Below are 12,922 nucleotides of genomic sequence, written 5' to 3' on the forward strand. Positions count from 1 at the left end.
TCCCAGCTACATGAGAGGCTGAGGCAGAAGAATCGCTTAAATCTGGGAGGTGGAGGTTGCAGTGAGCCAAGATCGTGCCACTGCACTCCAGCCTCTCAAAAAAAAAGTTCTGCCATATTTGCCATATTAAATATTAAGTAACAGGTCCTAAAGTCTGAAAGATTTTGATTGATAAGCAATATGCCTGTATAAACATAATGACACTAACTGTGAAAATAAGCCTTGAGACAATCCTAGTAGACACTTTAGTGAAATGCATGATTTGGTTGGTAGATGTTTTAAACATATTCCAAAGTGAAACAGTGTCAGAAAATTCAACCAAATGTAGATTGCCAATCTGTGGAGGCATGAAAACATCTTCAAAAGGCTTCTGTGAGCATCACATTAGTCAATAAAAGAGAGGATTCACCTTGCTTTATTTTGTCCATAACTGGAGATTGCCAGGCTATATTTATTCATTATGTCTCCATGTGTTGAAGATCAAGTACATTTATTATCTGGGATGTGTGAGAGGAAACCATCTTGAAAGTCAGAGCTGCAATTCGAAAGAGAACCTGAAGCGGAAGTACCCAAACAGCTACTGAAACTGGCTGGTTGGGTACTTCCCACTTTTGATACGAGCAGATTGCTGCTAGTAAGGAAGAACTCAAATTTTTAGTTTCTCTTGAAGCCATATCTAAGGATATGTTTAGTATTCTCCCTTCCATTGGAAGACTATAAGGAGAATGTTAATACACACACACACACACACACACACACACACAAAATTAATGTATCCCCAACATAGTAATCAATTGTCTTATCATCTTCTTTCTATTTAATACAACTTTCAGGGCATTTCATTTCTATACTCAAATTTTTTCATGTAAATACTTTCAGGCATGAGATGTCCAGGGCTTTCTATATGCATACCATTAAAATTCATTGCAATAATATCATGAGAACTTACTGGTATGTTTTTGACAACCAACTCTTGTTCGCATGTGTATGTATATATATATATATATATATATTCAACAGTTCATTGTGTAATGTGTAGCAAAGAAAACTTGTACAAGAAAACACCAAGAGTCAGATGCAAGGTAGAGTTAATGCATTAATAGCAGACTTGAATACTGAGCCAAAAGACTCAGAGTCCAAGAGCTACCCCACCCCAAACAACCACCCCCTCCACATATGGGGAGGGACAAGTGAAATAAACAACCATTTTTAAAGCACAAAGGCCAACACCCTCCCTGTACGCCACTTACTTGAGGGCTGTTCTGTAGTGGTAGATGGCTTCCTTGTTCCGACCTTGGTCCTTCAGGAAATTGGCATAGTTGTAGTGAACCTTGGCATTGTGAGGCAGAGTTTGAACTCCAGACCTAAAATAAATAAATTGTTCAAAAAGCAACCAAGAATATTATTGTCAGATTCCTTTAAGTTTTACTCAGTCTCATGAATCTGTATTTGAAATGTCCATTGTATTCTAAGAATAAGGCATTGTAACCTAAAATAAGGCTTCCAAAATTTACGAATTACATAATTTACTAAACATTGTTTTCTACAGAAAACCATGAAGGCAGTATACTGTTATGCATAGCTGAAAAAACATGCTAACTGTATATGAACAAAATGCCCTTAGCATATAAACACAGGGCCTTTGATGTACCAGAGACACAGCTGGAGCCTGGGTGAGACTCTGTCACTCTTTTTGAGGCTTTCTTTTGGGAGTGTAGCAGGGCCCAGTGGTAGACCTGAGAGCACACTGTACAGCAAGACACACACACAACCTTGCCATTAACAGGCCAGTCTGGCTTTTCTAATTTAGGGTGCAGGGAGCAGAAGATGCACCCACACCGGGGCTGCTGCACAGTTGGGCCCTGCCGAGGCTGATGACAAACACTCTTCCTTCTAGGGAGAACTGCAGCATTAGGCCAGCCCTTTCTTCCTTTTGCATCTGTCTCCTGAGCAGTCTTTTTTTTCATGGAGACTTGATGGAATGGCCTAAGCGACCTCTGAGTGCACAGTAAAGAACCAGAGACAAAAAAGATTTAATGGTTTTCTTAAGATGAGAACAGCTCATAACCCCAACGTGCTCTGCAAAACATGAGATGTACCATGCAGTGTCTATTCTCTGTCTTCTTTCCCTCTATTCTTTCCCACCATTCTTGTTTCCTTCAATGTGGAAACCCATGCAACTGGTTAGACTCTCTCTCACTCCCCTCCCATCTATAAGGTCATGGCTGCCTCCTTGGTACTGCACAGTTCTCGGGGGTGCTGTGTTGAAACAAAAACACATTCCAGACCTGGGAGTGTGTTAGTTACTCAACAATGGAGGGTGATAAGAGTCAGGCTTATTTGAGATAATTATGACATGCCAGGCCCTCATATAATCTGTATGAATGAAAGTGGTGGAAAAAAGGCAAAAATCAACGTAGGCCCAAGCAGAATCATGAAAAAGGATAAATTTCAGAAGTGAGATGACTTGATGAAATCAGTGTGCAAGCATTTCTCTAAGCCGAAGTAAATGCTACAGTTGTTTCTAATCGGTGTGTGCACACAGAGAGACAAAGCTCTGGTGCCTCTTCCTCATTTTATATGGGCACCACCCCTACTGGATCAGGGCCTCACCCTTGTGACCACATTTAACCCTCATCACTTTCTCACAGGCCCTATATCCAGATACAGTGATAGAGTCCCTTCAGTACCACACACTGTGCCAGGCGCTGGGGATACAATGTGGTTAGAGTCCCTGCCTGCAAGGAGCTTACGAGGGTGAAGAAGTATGTGGAGGGGACTATAAAATGACGTGTAACAATAGGTGAGCAGGGTTATCAAGGAAGCACAGCATGTTTATCCTAGAATGGGATCAGAGGAAGCTTCCAGAAGGCAGTGATGGTGAAGCTGAGACTTTAAGGATAAGAAGAAATGACGTTAGCCTCTGGAGGAAGAGGCAGCAGAAGGTCCTACGCAGAGGGCCCCGAGAAAACAGAGCATGGGGCTTCTGAGGGACTGGAAGAAATTCAGAGTGGCTGGACCATCAAAGGCTAAGTCTGAGAGTGGAGAGAATCTAATGGGCCCTGTGAATCACACTGGAGACTTCTGGGGGGTTATCTGAAGAGCAGCAGGGAATCAGCGCAGAGCCTCCAACAGAGATGTAAAGGACAGGGTAGCAAGTGAGAAGGACTGAGCAGTCTTCTGGATGCAGTGCATGGAGACCTCATGGGGGGCTGCTGAGGAGCTTCAAAGAGGAGAGGAGAGGGAAAGGGAGGGGCTAGGAGTGGAGCAGAGAGGAGATGAAAGAAAGAGAGAGAATAGTCATAACTTCAGCAGGGGCTATGGGGAGGAACAGAAGGATTCAGGAGACATCCAGGAGGCAGGGTGGCAGGTGGCAGGACATGGTGATGGCTGATTCTTTGGAGAACAGCCCTGCATATTCACATCAAGTCGTTTTTTTCCCTTCCACCCTTCATTCATTTACTTAAAGATTTCCTTCTTCTTTTTTTAAAACAAATACTGAGATTGTCTACCAAAATAAATAATTACAAAAAAGGATCATTATAGACTGGCCTCCCTACCAATAAGTTTTGTTGGAAATTAACCTTTCCCTATACTAAGCCTGGGCCAGTTTTTAAAAAAATTAAACACAGATATAATTATTCTACAGATAAGAAAATGAGGCTTTGCTCAGAGACATTTTTAAATGATCAATGTACTGGTCTGCTCAAGCTGCCATGACAAGGCACAAAACCTATAGACTGGGTGGCTTAAACAACAGGCATTTATTTCTCACAATTCTGGAGGCTAGAAGTTCAAGATCAAAGCTATGGCTGATTTGGTTTCTTAGGAGGGCTCTCTTCCTGCCTCACAGATGAGCGCATTCTGGCTGTGACCCATATGGCCTTCCACAGTGTGTGCACACAGACAGACAAAGTTGTGGTGCCTCTTCTTCATTTTATATGGCACCACCCCTACTGGATTAGGGTCTCACCCTTGTGACCACATTTAACCCTCATCAATTTCTCACAGGCCCTACATCCAGATACAGTGAAACTGGAGGCTACAGCTTCAATACATGAATTTGAAGGGATGCAAAGATTCAGTCTGTATCAATCACTGAAGCCCAAGCTCTTAATCATGAGGGAGGGCATACTGTTCACAAGTCAGCAGCAAGAGTAAGGCTGTCCAAATGCCACTGAGTGGCTGTGCCTACCGGGTTTACGTTCTGCCTGATGCTTGTCTACCCTGGGGCCCGTCTGCCTAGGGTGACATCAACAATTTGAAGATGATACAAGGAGAGGTGGGAGCAGGAAGGGATTGCTATGTCATTTGTAGCTGCTTCAGAAACAAGGTGCACAAGATCATACAGCTGGCAAGTGGCAGGGATGGGACTTGGACCCAAGGAGTTTGGTTCTAGGGTTTCTGCTCCATCACTTGAAGGAAGGTGGTAGAGGGAATGATAAAATATAGACAGATGGGTTTGAAGGCTATTTGAAAAAAACAAAACAAAACAAAACAAGATGTCTGCAACTTATTTTGGATTAAATGGACAGGCAGACAACTGATGAGAGAGAAGGACATCAGGATGCGAATCTAGTTTCTGGGCAGTTGTACTTTAATGCACTAACTCTCTCAGATTACATATTTACATTTAATTTTTAACTTAAAGGTCAGATTAATAGGAGAATTCCATACAACGTGTTAAAGCCTGTTGGGGAAGTGTGTTAGGATAATTTAACTTTTGTTGAGCTTTTGTTGAAATAATAGCCCCTGAACACCTAGCAAAGACCACCCCACTAAAATCCACAGGCTGGGAGTTTGAGGACCTCTCCAGAGGAGAGATCTGATGGGCACCTGTGAAGCCAGATAACAAGCTGAAAGAAACAGATCATCTGAAAGCAGCAGACCCCACACCTACATACAGCCGCATCAGAGATTTAAAACGCACCACAGTGAACGTGGGAGTGCAGATATCTCTTCGAGAGACTGATTACATTTCCATTGGGTAAATACCCAGAGGAAGGAATGCTGGATCACATGATAATTCTATTTTTAATTTCTTGAGGACGCTCCATATTGTTGTGCATAATGACTGTACAAATTTACACTCCCATCAACAATGTACAAAGGTTCCCTTGTCTCCATATCCTCCCCAACACTTATCTCTCGTGTTTTTGATGATAGCCATTGTAACAGGTGTGAGGTAGTATGTCACTGCGGTTTTGACCTGCGTTTCCCTGATGATTAGTGATGCTGAGCACCTATTCATATACCTGTTGACCATTTGCTTGTCTTCCTTTCAAAGCTGCCTATTCAGGTCCTTTGCCCAATTTTAACCATATTAGTTGTGGGTTTTGTTTTGCAATTTAGTTGTATGGGTTGCTTACATATTTTGGATATTAACCCCTCATTGGATATACAGTTTACCGATATTTCATCCCAATCCACAGGCTGTCTTTTCAGTTTTTTGCTTGTTTCCTTTGCTGTGTAGAAGTTTTTTAGTTTGATGCAGTCCCATTTATGTATCTGTGCCTTTGTTGCCTACGCTCCTTAGGGCCTTATGAGAACCTGTGCTAAATGGAATCAGAATCCTCTCACTGCACAGAACAGGAAGACCCAAAGGATCCCTGGTGACAAGTTCACTCCCTTTGTCTTCCTCTCATTTTAAAGAGGAGAGAGTCAAGCCTCAGAGAGGAGCAGTGGTCCAGTCATTAGTGACAGGATTGCATTTCTACAACACCCAAAGGCATTTCCTATACAGATTGTGGATAGTTCTTTTTGGGGGTGGGTGCTAAAATACTCTTTCATTTATGACACCTTTATGGTTTAAAAAAATCTCCTTTTTAGAATGTCAAAAAGTAACTAAAATGTATGACAGATAGCTAGGATTTTAATATAATTTTTCAATAACAGCATCTAACCTAAATTTAGTCATATCAGCAAGATCCAGGTAAGCGTGTTAGCAATGGCTTCAATAATCAAATTTCTATTAAGGAAAATTTCTGACGTTTTCTATCTAGAACTAAATAGTGCACGGTAGCAGTAAGTTTTGAAGGTAACAGTGATTATAGCAATGAATACAACTGGCACATTTATTGAAATTGATCCTTTCCTCTGTGTGATTAACACAGTAATCCTGATTTACATCTCACCAGAGAAATAGACAATTGGGCCTGTGGAAACATGGTCCTTGCTGAGATCAGGGCATTGTTTCATGATGGCAGGAGGAAGTAATAATGTTCCTAACAGGCAAGCAGAAGTGGGTGGAGTCACTCAAATCCTAAGAACACACTGCTTTTTCCCATTGTTGTTTTTGACCTTTATGTTCTCTCTGTGACACTTTTCTGCTATGTTTTTCTAGGCTCTCAGTTCACAATGAACAGTTTGTGGAAAAAAGGAAAATAAACAAGCCAAAGGCAACACTTTCCCTGGAACTTAACTGGAGAGGTCACTCTGCCCTCCAGGAACAATCTCCCTGTTGGCTTTTTTGATGCTCCAATTTCATACTTCTAGTTATTATCGTGGAAACATCCAGCTTTGCCCATATTTATTCCACAGGGAAATATAATATTCATAAATTATATGGCTGAAGCCAAAACCCTGTTAATAATTACAACAGTGATTATAAATAAACATCTCCCTTTCAACTCAGAATTTCAAATTCATGCATTTCACATATTTCTCTCATGCTTCTTATTGCGGAAGACTTGATAAATAACAAAAAAGCTACTTTGATCAGGTGTTATCTCCAAGATTTTAGAACATCAAGTTGTTTTGTTGGCATCATTGGACAATAGGTCAGGAGGACCATCCCTGAATTCCTAATTATAAAACAAACATGATAAAAATATTAATAGCGTTCAGTCGGAGATTAGCAAAAAGGAAAGTAAGAAGAATTTGTGACTCTCCTCAGTTTTGACCCCTGCCTTGACCTGAGATTTGATAACACCACACACAGGATGGACAGTAGTTATGGAACGCTTACTTTAAATACAATGCTGGGCTAAACACCATGGATGTTTAGTTTCCATGGATCATTTCCTTTATCCTTGCCGTAACCTATCAAATAGGTAGTATTACTGTGCCTCCCATATTACAGATCAGGAAACTGAAGCTCAGGGAGATTAAGACCTTTTTGTGAGGTTACAGACCCAATAAATAGTTGAGCAGATATTTCAGCCAAGGCCAATAAATGGTCAGAATCAATCCTGAAGTTGATCAACATTTGATGCTTAACCACCAAATCAGCACCATAAGACTGACGTACCATTAGAATTTCACTGTCACAATGGTTATATGATTGGCAAGCAAAACTACAGCCTGTGGGTCACGAATGTGTCCGTGTGTTTACATTTTGTCTTCAGTCTTTTCCCCAAGACAACATCAGAGTTAAATAGTTGCAAAAAAGACTGTATGACCCACAAGGCTTAAAATATTTGCTATCTGGCCTTTACAAACAAATCTGTCAGTACCTGGTTTATATTCTTTTCCCTGGGAGGTATTCTAAACTCTTTGCCTCAGCAATTCAGGAGAGAGAACTACTGTTTTTTCTACAGAATAGGAAGATGATCTAGGCCATAAATGGTTAATTGCTGGTCTGTGGATCACTTAAACAGTTCAAGAATGGGATTTAGAGAGATCCTGAGCTGGATGCAAAAGGAAATATGTTTGTCTCTGTCTTTCTAGGGATATTGAAGATTAAGAGAGGGAAGAGGGTTCAATCTAATCAAATCATGTTATTATGGCATTTATTTACTTTAAACCAATGTAGGGTTCTGGGCTGTTACTAGGTCCAACCAGAGTTATGCAGTAATCCACCTACCAGGTCAGGACATAAAACAGTTTCTTATTACAAGAATTAAAACATGCCTTGCAACTATGATCATAAATCTTTCTCTCTCTCTATTTATACTTGAGCTAGCTTAGGTGAAAAACAATGTAAAATATAGGTATGGCAAAGTTTATGCACCCTTTGATTTTTATACCAGATTTGGGTTCAAATCTTGGCTTCTGTAAAGGCTATTTCAGCTTAGACAGTTTACCTTATCCACACCTCTGATGAGGCACAAGTGCTGGGTTCTTGTGCTTTTTATGAGTACGGTTCTTGCTGATAGAAGAACAAAGTTTTGGCCAGGCACAGTGGCTCACGTCTGTAGTCCCAGCACTCTGGGAGGCCAAGGAATAGAGACCACCTTGGGCAACACAGTGATAACTGGTCTCTACAAATCATAAAAAAAATATGAACCAGGTGTGGTGGCACACGCCTATAGTCCCATCTTCTTGGTAGGCCGAGGTGAGAAGACTGCTTGAGTGTTGGAGGTCGAGGCTGCAGTGAGCCATGATCACACCACTACACTCCAACCTGGGTGACAGAGTAAGCCTTTGTCCCGAAAATAAATAAATAAATAAAATAAAACTGTGTAGGAACACTGTATCTGTATAAAATTGTGCAGGAACGCTATCTGTATCTCCTAAAAATACATCACACAGTGGGATCTTTTGTGTGAAAGGAAGCCTCAGCTGGAAAAGCTAGAGCTTGACAAAATTTGTATTTTCTCCAACATAAAGTTCTATCTTAAGATATTCTGTAAGATTGCTCATGGAATGGCCAGGCAAAACCATCTCAGCTAATTAGAGAGGCCTCAGTGAGGCCCTATGTTTTAGGAATGGTCTATGGGTTTATTTTCTGGAACGGGGGGAAGATGGAATCTCTGCCAAGGGCATCACCATCTCTAGAATTATTGCAAATTTTTCTTACTCAACTCGGACAGCTCCTGTTTTGGGCCATTATGGCTAATTTAGGTTTTACTCCTCTTTTAATACTCAGCTCAGACCTGCAAGAGAATGACCCTTGACGGCCTGAGTTGGTCTTAGTCACCTAACCACCTGCCTGTACTTACATAGTGCTCTGAGTTTAACACTATATTATAATGAAATATGCTCATGTGTCCGCCTCCCATGCAGAGTCCCAGCTCCTCTATGCACATTCTCTCTCTCTTTCATCCTAGAACACACTGCACAGTAATAATCTGAAAACCTTACACAGCGTTGCCCACATGCCAGAAACTGTCTTAGGTATCTTTCACATACTATTTTATTCTTATACTATACTCAGAAGACAAAAACCAGTATTCTAGATTGTAAAATGAAGAAACTAAGGCACAGAGTGGTTAAGTAACTTGCCTAAGGTCACACAGCTATTCAATGGTAGAACTTGGAGTAGAGCTAGAAAGTCTAACTCTAGACCCCACACTCAACCACTAACCTCAGCATGCCTCATGGATTCTCAGTAAATGTTTGTTTGACTGATCTGAACATTACTTAGCACAGATGAATCCATAAAAACATATGTTCTGGCCTTGAAGGAAAAAGAACAGTGTTTTTTTTTTTGTTTTTTTTTTGAGACAGAGTTTCGCTCTTATTGCCCAGGCTGGAGTGCAATGGCCCTATCTCGGCTCACTGCAACCTCCTCCTCCCAGGGTCAAGAAATTCTCCTGCTTCAGCCTCCGAGTAGCTGGGATTACAGGTATGTGCCACCACACCTGGCTAAGAACAGTTTTAATAGTCTTTTAAAGTCTTAGATTCTTTAAAGTTTTCTCAGGACATAGATAAATGATAATAGGCAAAGATTTCTAAAAAAATATCAATAGCTTTGATTTGCACATTACACAAAATTCCATTTGACCACCAAAGGCCTATTCAGCCACAAAATCTCTTTAAGCACATATGTGGTTGTGTTTTAGACATCAATTGATAAGATACTACATACTTCTATGTAAAAGAACAGAAGCTCCGGATGCAAGGCCAATCAGCTACCTTTTCTTTCTTTTTTACATTGTTGAGATCAGCGGTAAAGGGTTTGAGTACTAAGCCTGCCAAAATCCATTCCCAAAGTTACTCTGATTAAGCAGTCAACATCATTAGAAAATATAACCACTGTTAGTACCTTTATTCAGGCAAAAGGTTTCACACAGGGCAGAATTGTTTTAAAGTTTCTCATAAAAGCTCTGACTATTGAAAGAGAAAGGAAGAAAAAATTACGCCAACAGAGACTTGGAGGAAGTTATATTACTGAACTTCAATACCCCTGTGTTTACAGAATGACCTTAGTTAGCATGAGGCAGAAGGAAGAAATGAGTCTGTTGTGGTCTGTGAGAATTGTGTTTAATAGAAAGGGTATGACAAAGACTTAAGAGAATCTGATACAGAAGAGTAATTTTGCAGATCTGTGTGGAAAAAAAAAGATGCATTAAAAAAATCCACACAAAAACCTCTATATTGCAACAGCTCCCTACGATACACGCTGAGAGGATCATAACAACAATCATGACAATGATACGTCATAATAAATAAAATAACAGGATGTGCATGCCAAACTGACTTTTTGTTTTATATTTAAAAAAATGTTAAATTACCAAGTACATATTTGGTAATTTAACATTTTAAAAAATATAAAACAAAATAAAATACATTATTTTAAAATAGTAGAAGAGTACAGCAAACCTCGGTCTTATTTGTTCATTTATTCGTTCATTTATTTTTGGCAGCCCAGAGACTATTCCCCCTTCTTACAGTGCTTGGATTTCCTGCTGGGAAATTCCCTTTTGCCTCACTTTGAGAAGTCTGGGTGGAATCCCAAGAGGCTCTGCCTGCCTTAACTCCCTCCATGGAACTCAGAGGAGGCTTCTTGGTCAGATCAGTCATCTCAGTGTTCTGCTAGGGATAAAGGGCAGGCATGTTACCTAATCTTATGTTCAACCAGAAAACTTTCTTTTCCTAGGACTTTGACGTGTAGATTCAAAAAACTGGTGTTAAGTTTACCTGTTTGTTTCTGAGAGGGTGCTCAAGACGAATCGTCCAGATGCCTCTTTCCTGTCTCGGGCACGCGCGTTCTTCGCTTCCCTTCAGTTCTGTGTGCTTTCCTAGCGTCTCCAGCAGTTTCCCCTTTTCTTAAGTGATATCAACTCTGATTCAATTGTTTGCCCTCAAAGAATAAGTGTTGCGCACCAGCTAACCAGGGAACCAAGTAAAAGTCATGCTGACTAAATTGACCAATTAGGTCATAAGTGAGGACAGAAGCTTAGAAGAGGCCCAGACTGGGGATTCCTGGGGAACTGGGCAAATATTGTTGGGGTGTCAGGTGTGGCAGTGCCAAGAGAGCCAGGTGAAGGTCTCCAGGGCTGTGGCATTTAGTGAGGCTAAGCCCCAGAAACACAGCAACAAGAGTGGCAGTCTCAAAGAATGTTCAAAATTAATGTTCAAAATAAAGCAACTGGGTCACAGATCACAACGTAGCATGCTGGAAAATTCTAAAGAAAGATACTGCATTTCTCTTCCCTCCGGCTATGTGCTCACCTTTCGCATGCACTTGACTGAACAATGAAATCAGGCTTATCGGTTTCATTTTGTTTTTAGCGGATTTTACAGCTCCGCTCATCATTAAAACTGTTTCCATCTGAATTCACAGACTCAAAAACTTTCCCAGGAGCCTTCTTTTCATAAATTCACTTAAAATGAGCTCATGTTAAGTCTTATATATAATTTTTAAAATGTTCATGTTAAGTTTTATATGTCATTTTTAAAATCTAAAGTTAAAACCCCACATAAAATCACATCTTCCATTTAAAACTTTATTATAGACAATTTTCCTTAGTAAATACTGCCAGGCCCATGTTACCTCATTCGTTTGGAAAAAATTTGTAAGCAAAGAAATAAACAGGAAGATATTTACTTTTATCTGTCTAGTCATACCTGAATAGGGACTCTCTTGACAGCCAAATTTCATTCTGTTTCACAGTTTTCCAAGAGAAAAGTAACAGCAGCAACACAGTGGACACAATCAGGGAGGTGGCCCCACATCGATTCAGCCAAGTGCAGAGCTTGCTCAGTCCATGCACAAAAAGGATGCAGTAGCCCATGCTGGAAAACAGGGTGGAAGGAAAAAGATTACTTTGGGGGTGCAAGGGGTTCCCGCCAACATTATCTCCTACATAACTTTCAAATAAAGCTTGTCCTGTGCTAGAGAAACAAATATAAACTCCCCTGCCTTGGACAATATTAACGTGCTGGTTCTCTAAAGCACTGCACTAACATGTTTGCTATTTCTTGTAGAAATATTTCTTGCTATTTCTTCAGTGTAGAGAATGATAGAGTCATCTTGCAGGCTCAAAGTGCCCTGGATTTCAGCAGCTCAGGCATCATGAGAAGTCCCACATATAAGCCTTGGGTCCTGAATGGATTCTCTGATCCAAACTCCCTCATGTCACTGTCATTGTATAACCCTATTGGCACCATGTGTCCAAATTTGGAGTCTTGCTCCAGCAGGTCACATCACAGCTTTGTAGGGACAGTGTCTGAAAGCTCCGTGTCAGGTCCTGGAAGAAATGCTGGTCACCCAGGAGGACTGTTCTCTGTTTCCAGGGCCAGCTGAAACCCTTACACTTTGGAAAATCTACCCACAGGGTTACTCCGGAACTTCACAACTTGGAGCTCATCGCAGACAAGCTGTATTGACACGCCTAGCTTCACCGGTAGACACAGGGTTCACGTGTTATCTGAGTAGCACTTTGCATATCAGCATTACGTCTCAAAGCCTTTGGCTTAGTGCTACATGGTCCCTCACATCATCTCTGCGCCCAAAGAGATATTTCCCTCCTGCCACTGGACATAGAAGAATATAAACTTCTAGTTCTATATATGTACCCATTATTGGTATGTGTATTTCAGTTGAAATCTGATTTTTTTTTCTTTTTCGAGACAGGGTCTCACTTTGTCTCCCAGGCTGGAATATGGTGAGGGCTCACTGCATGATCATGGCTCGCTGCAGCCTCAACCTTCTGGGCTCAAGGGATCCTCTCTCCTCAGCCTCCCCAGTAGTTGGGAGTATAGGCATTTGCCAACTTACACCCAACTAATTTTTGTATTTTTTTGTACAGATGAG

At 40.9% G+C, this 12,922-nt stretch overlaps 1 protein-coding gene across 2 annotated transcripts in view; it reads right to left on the bottom strand.

Annotated features, from left to right (window-relative positions):
• TMTC1 (transmembrane O-mannosyltransferase targeting cadherins 1) overlaps positions 1–12,922 on the bottom strand; it is a 267,680-nt gene that overhangs the window by 64,649 nt on the left and 190,109 nt on the right. For both annotated transcript variants that reach the window (XM_064377400.1, XM_012474263.3), the window contains exons 10-11: positions 11,734–11,901; positions 1,251–1,364 (exon numbers count right to left, since the gene is read on the bottom strand). In XM_064377400.1, coding sequence (XP_064233470.1) covers positions 1,251–1,364; positions 11,734–11,901 — 282 coding nt within the window. The remainder of the gene's footprint in view (positions 1–1,250; positions 1,365–11,733; positions 11,902–12,922) is intronic.

This window comes from Aotus nancymaae, unplaced genomic scaffold, assembly GCF_030222135.1.
Source record: "Aotus nancymaae isolate 86718 unplaced genomic scaffold, 86718_ANA_hifiasm-v0.15.2.pri h1tg000016l, whole genome shotgun sequence".
Lineage (NCBI taxonomy): Eukaryota > Metazoa > Chordata > Mammalia > Primates > Aotidae > Aotus > Aotus nancymaae.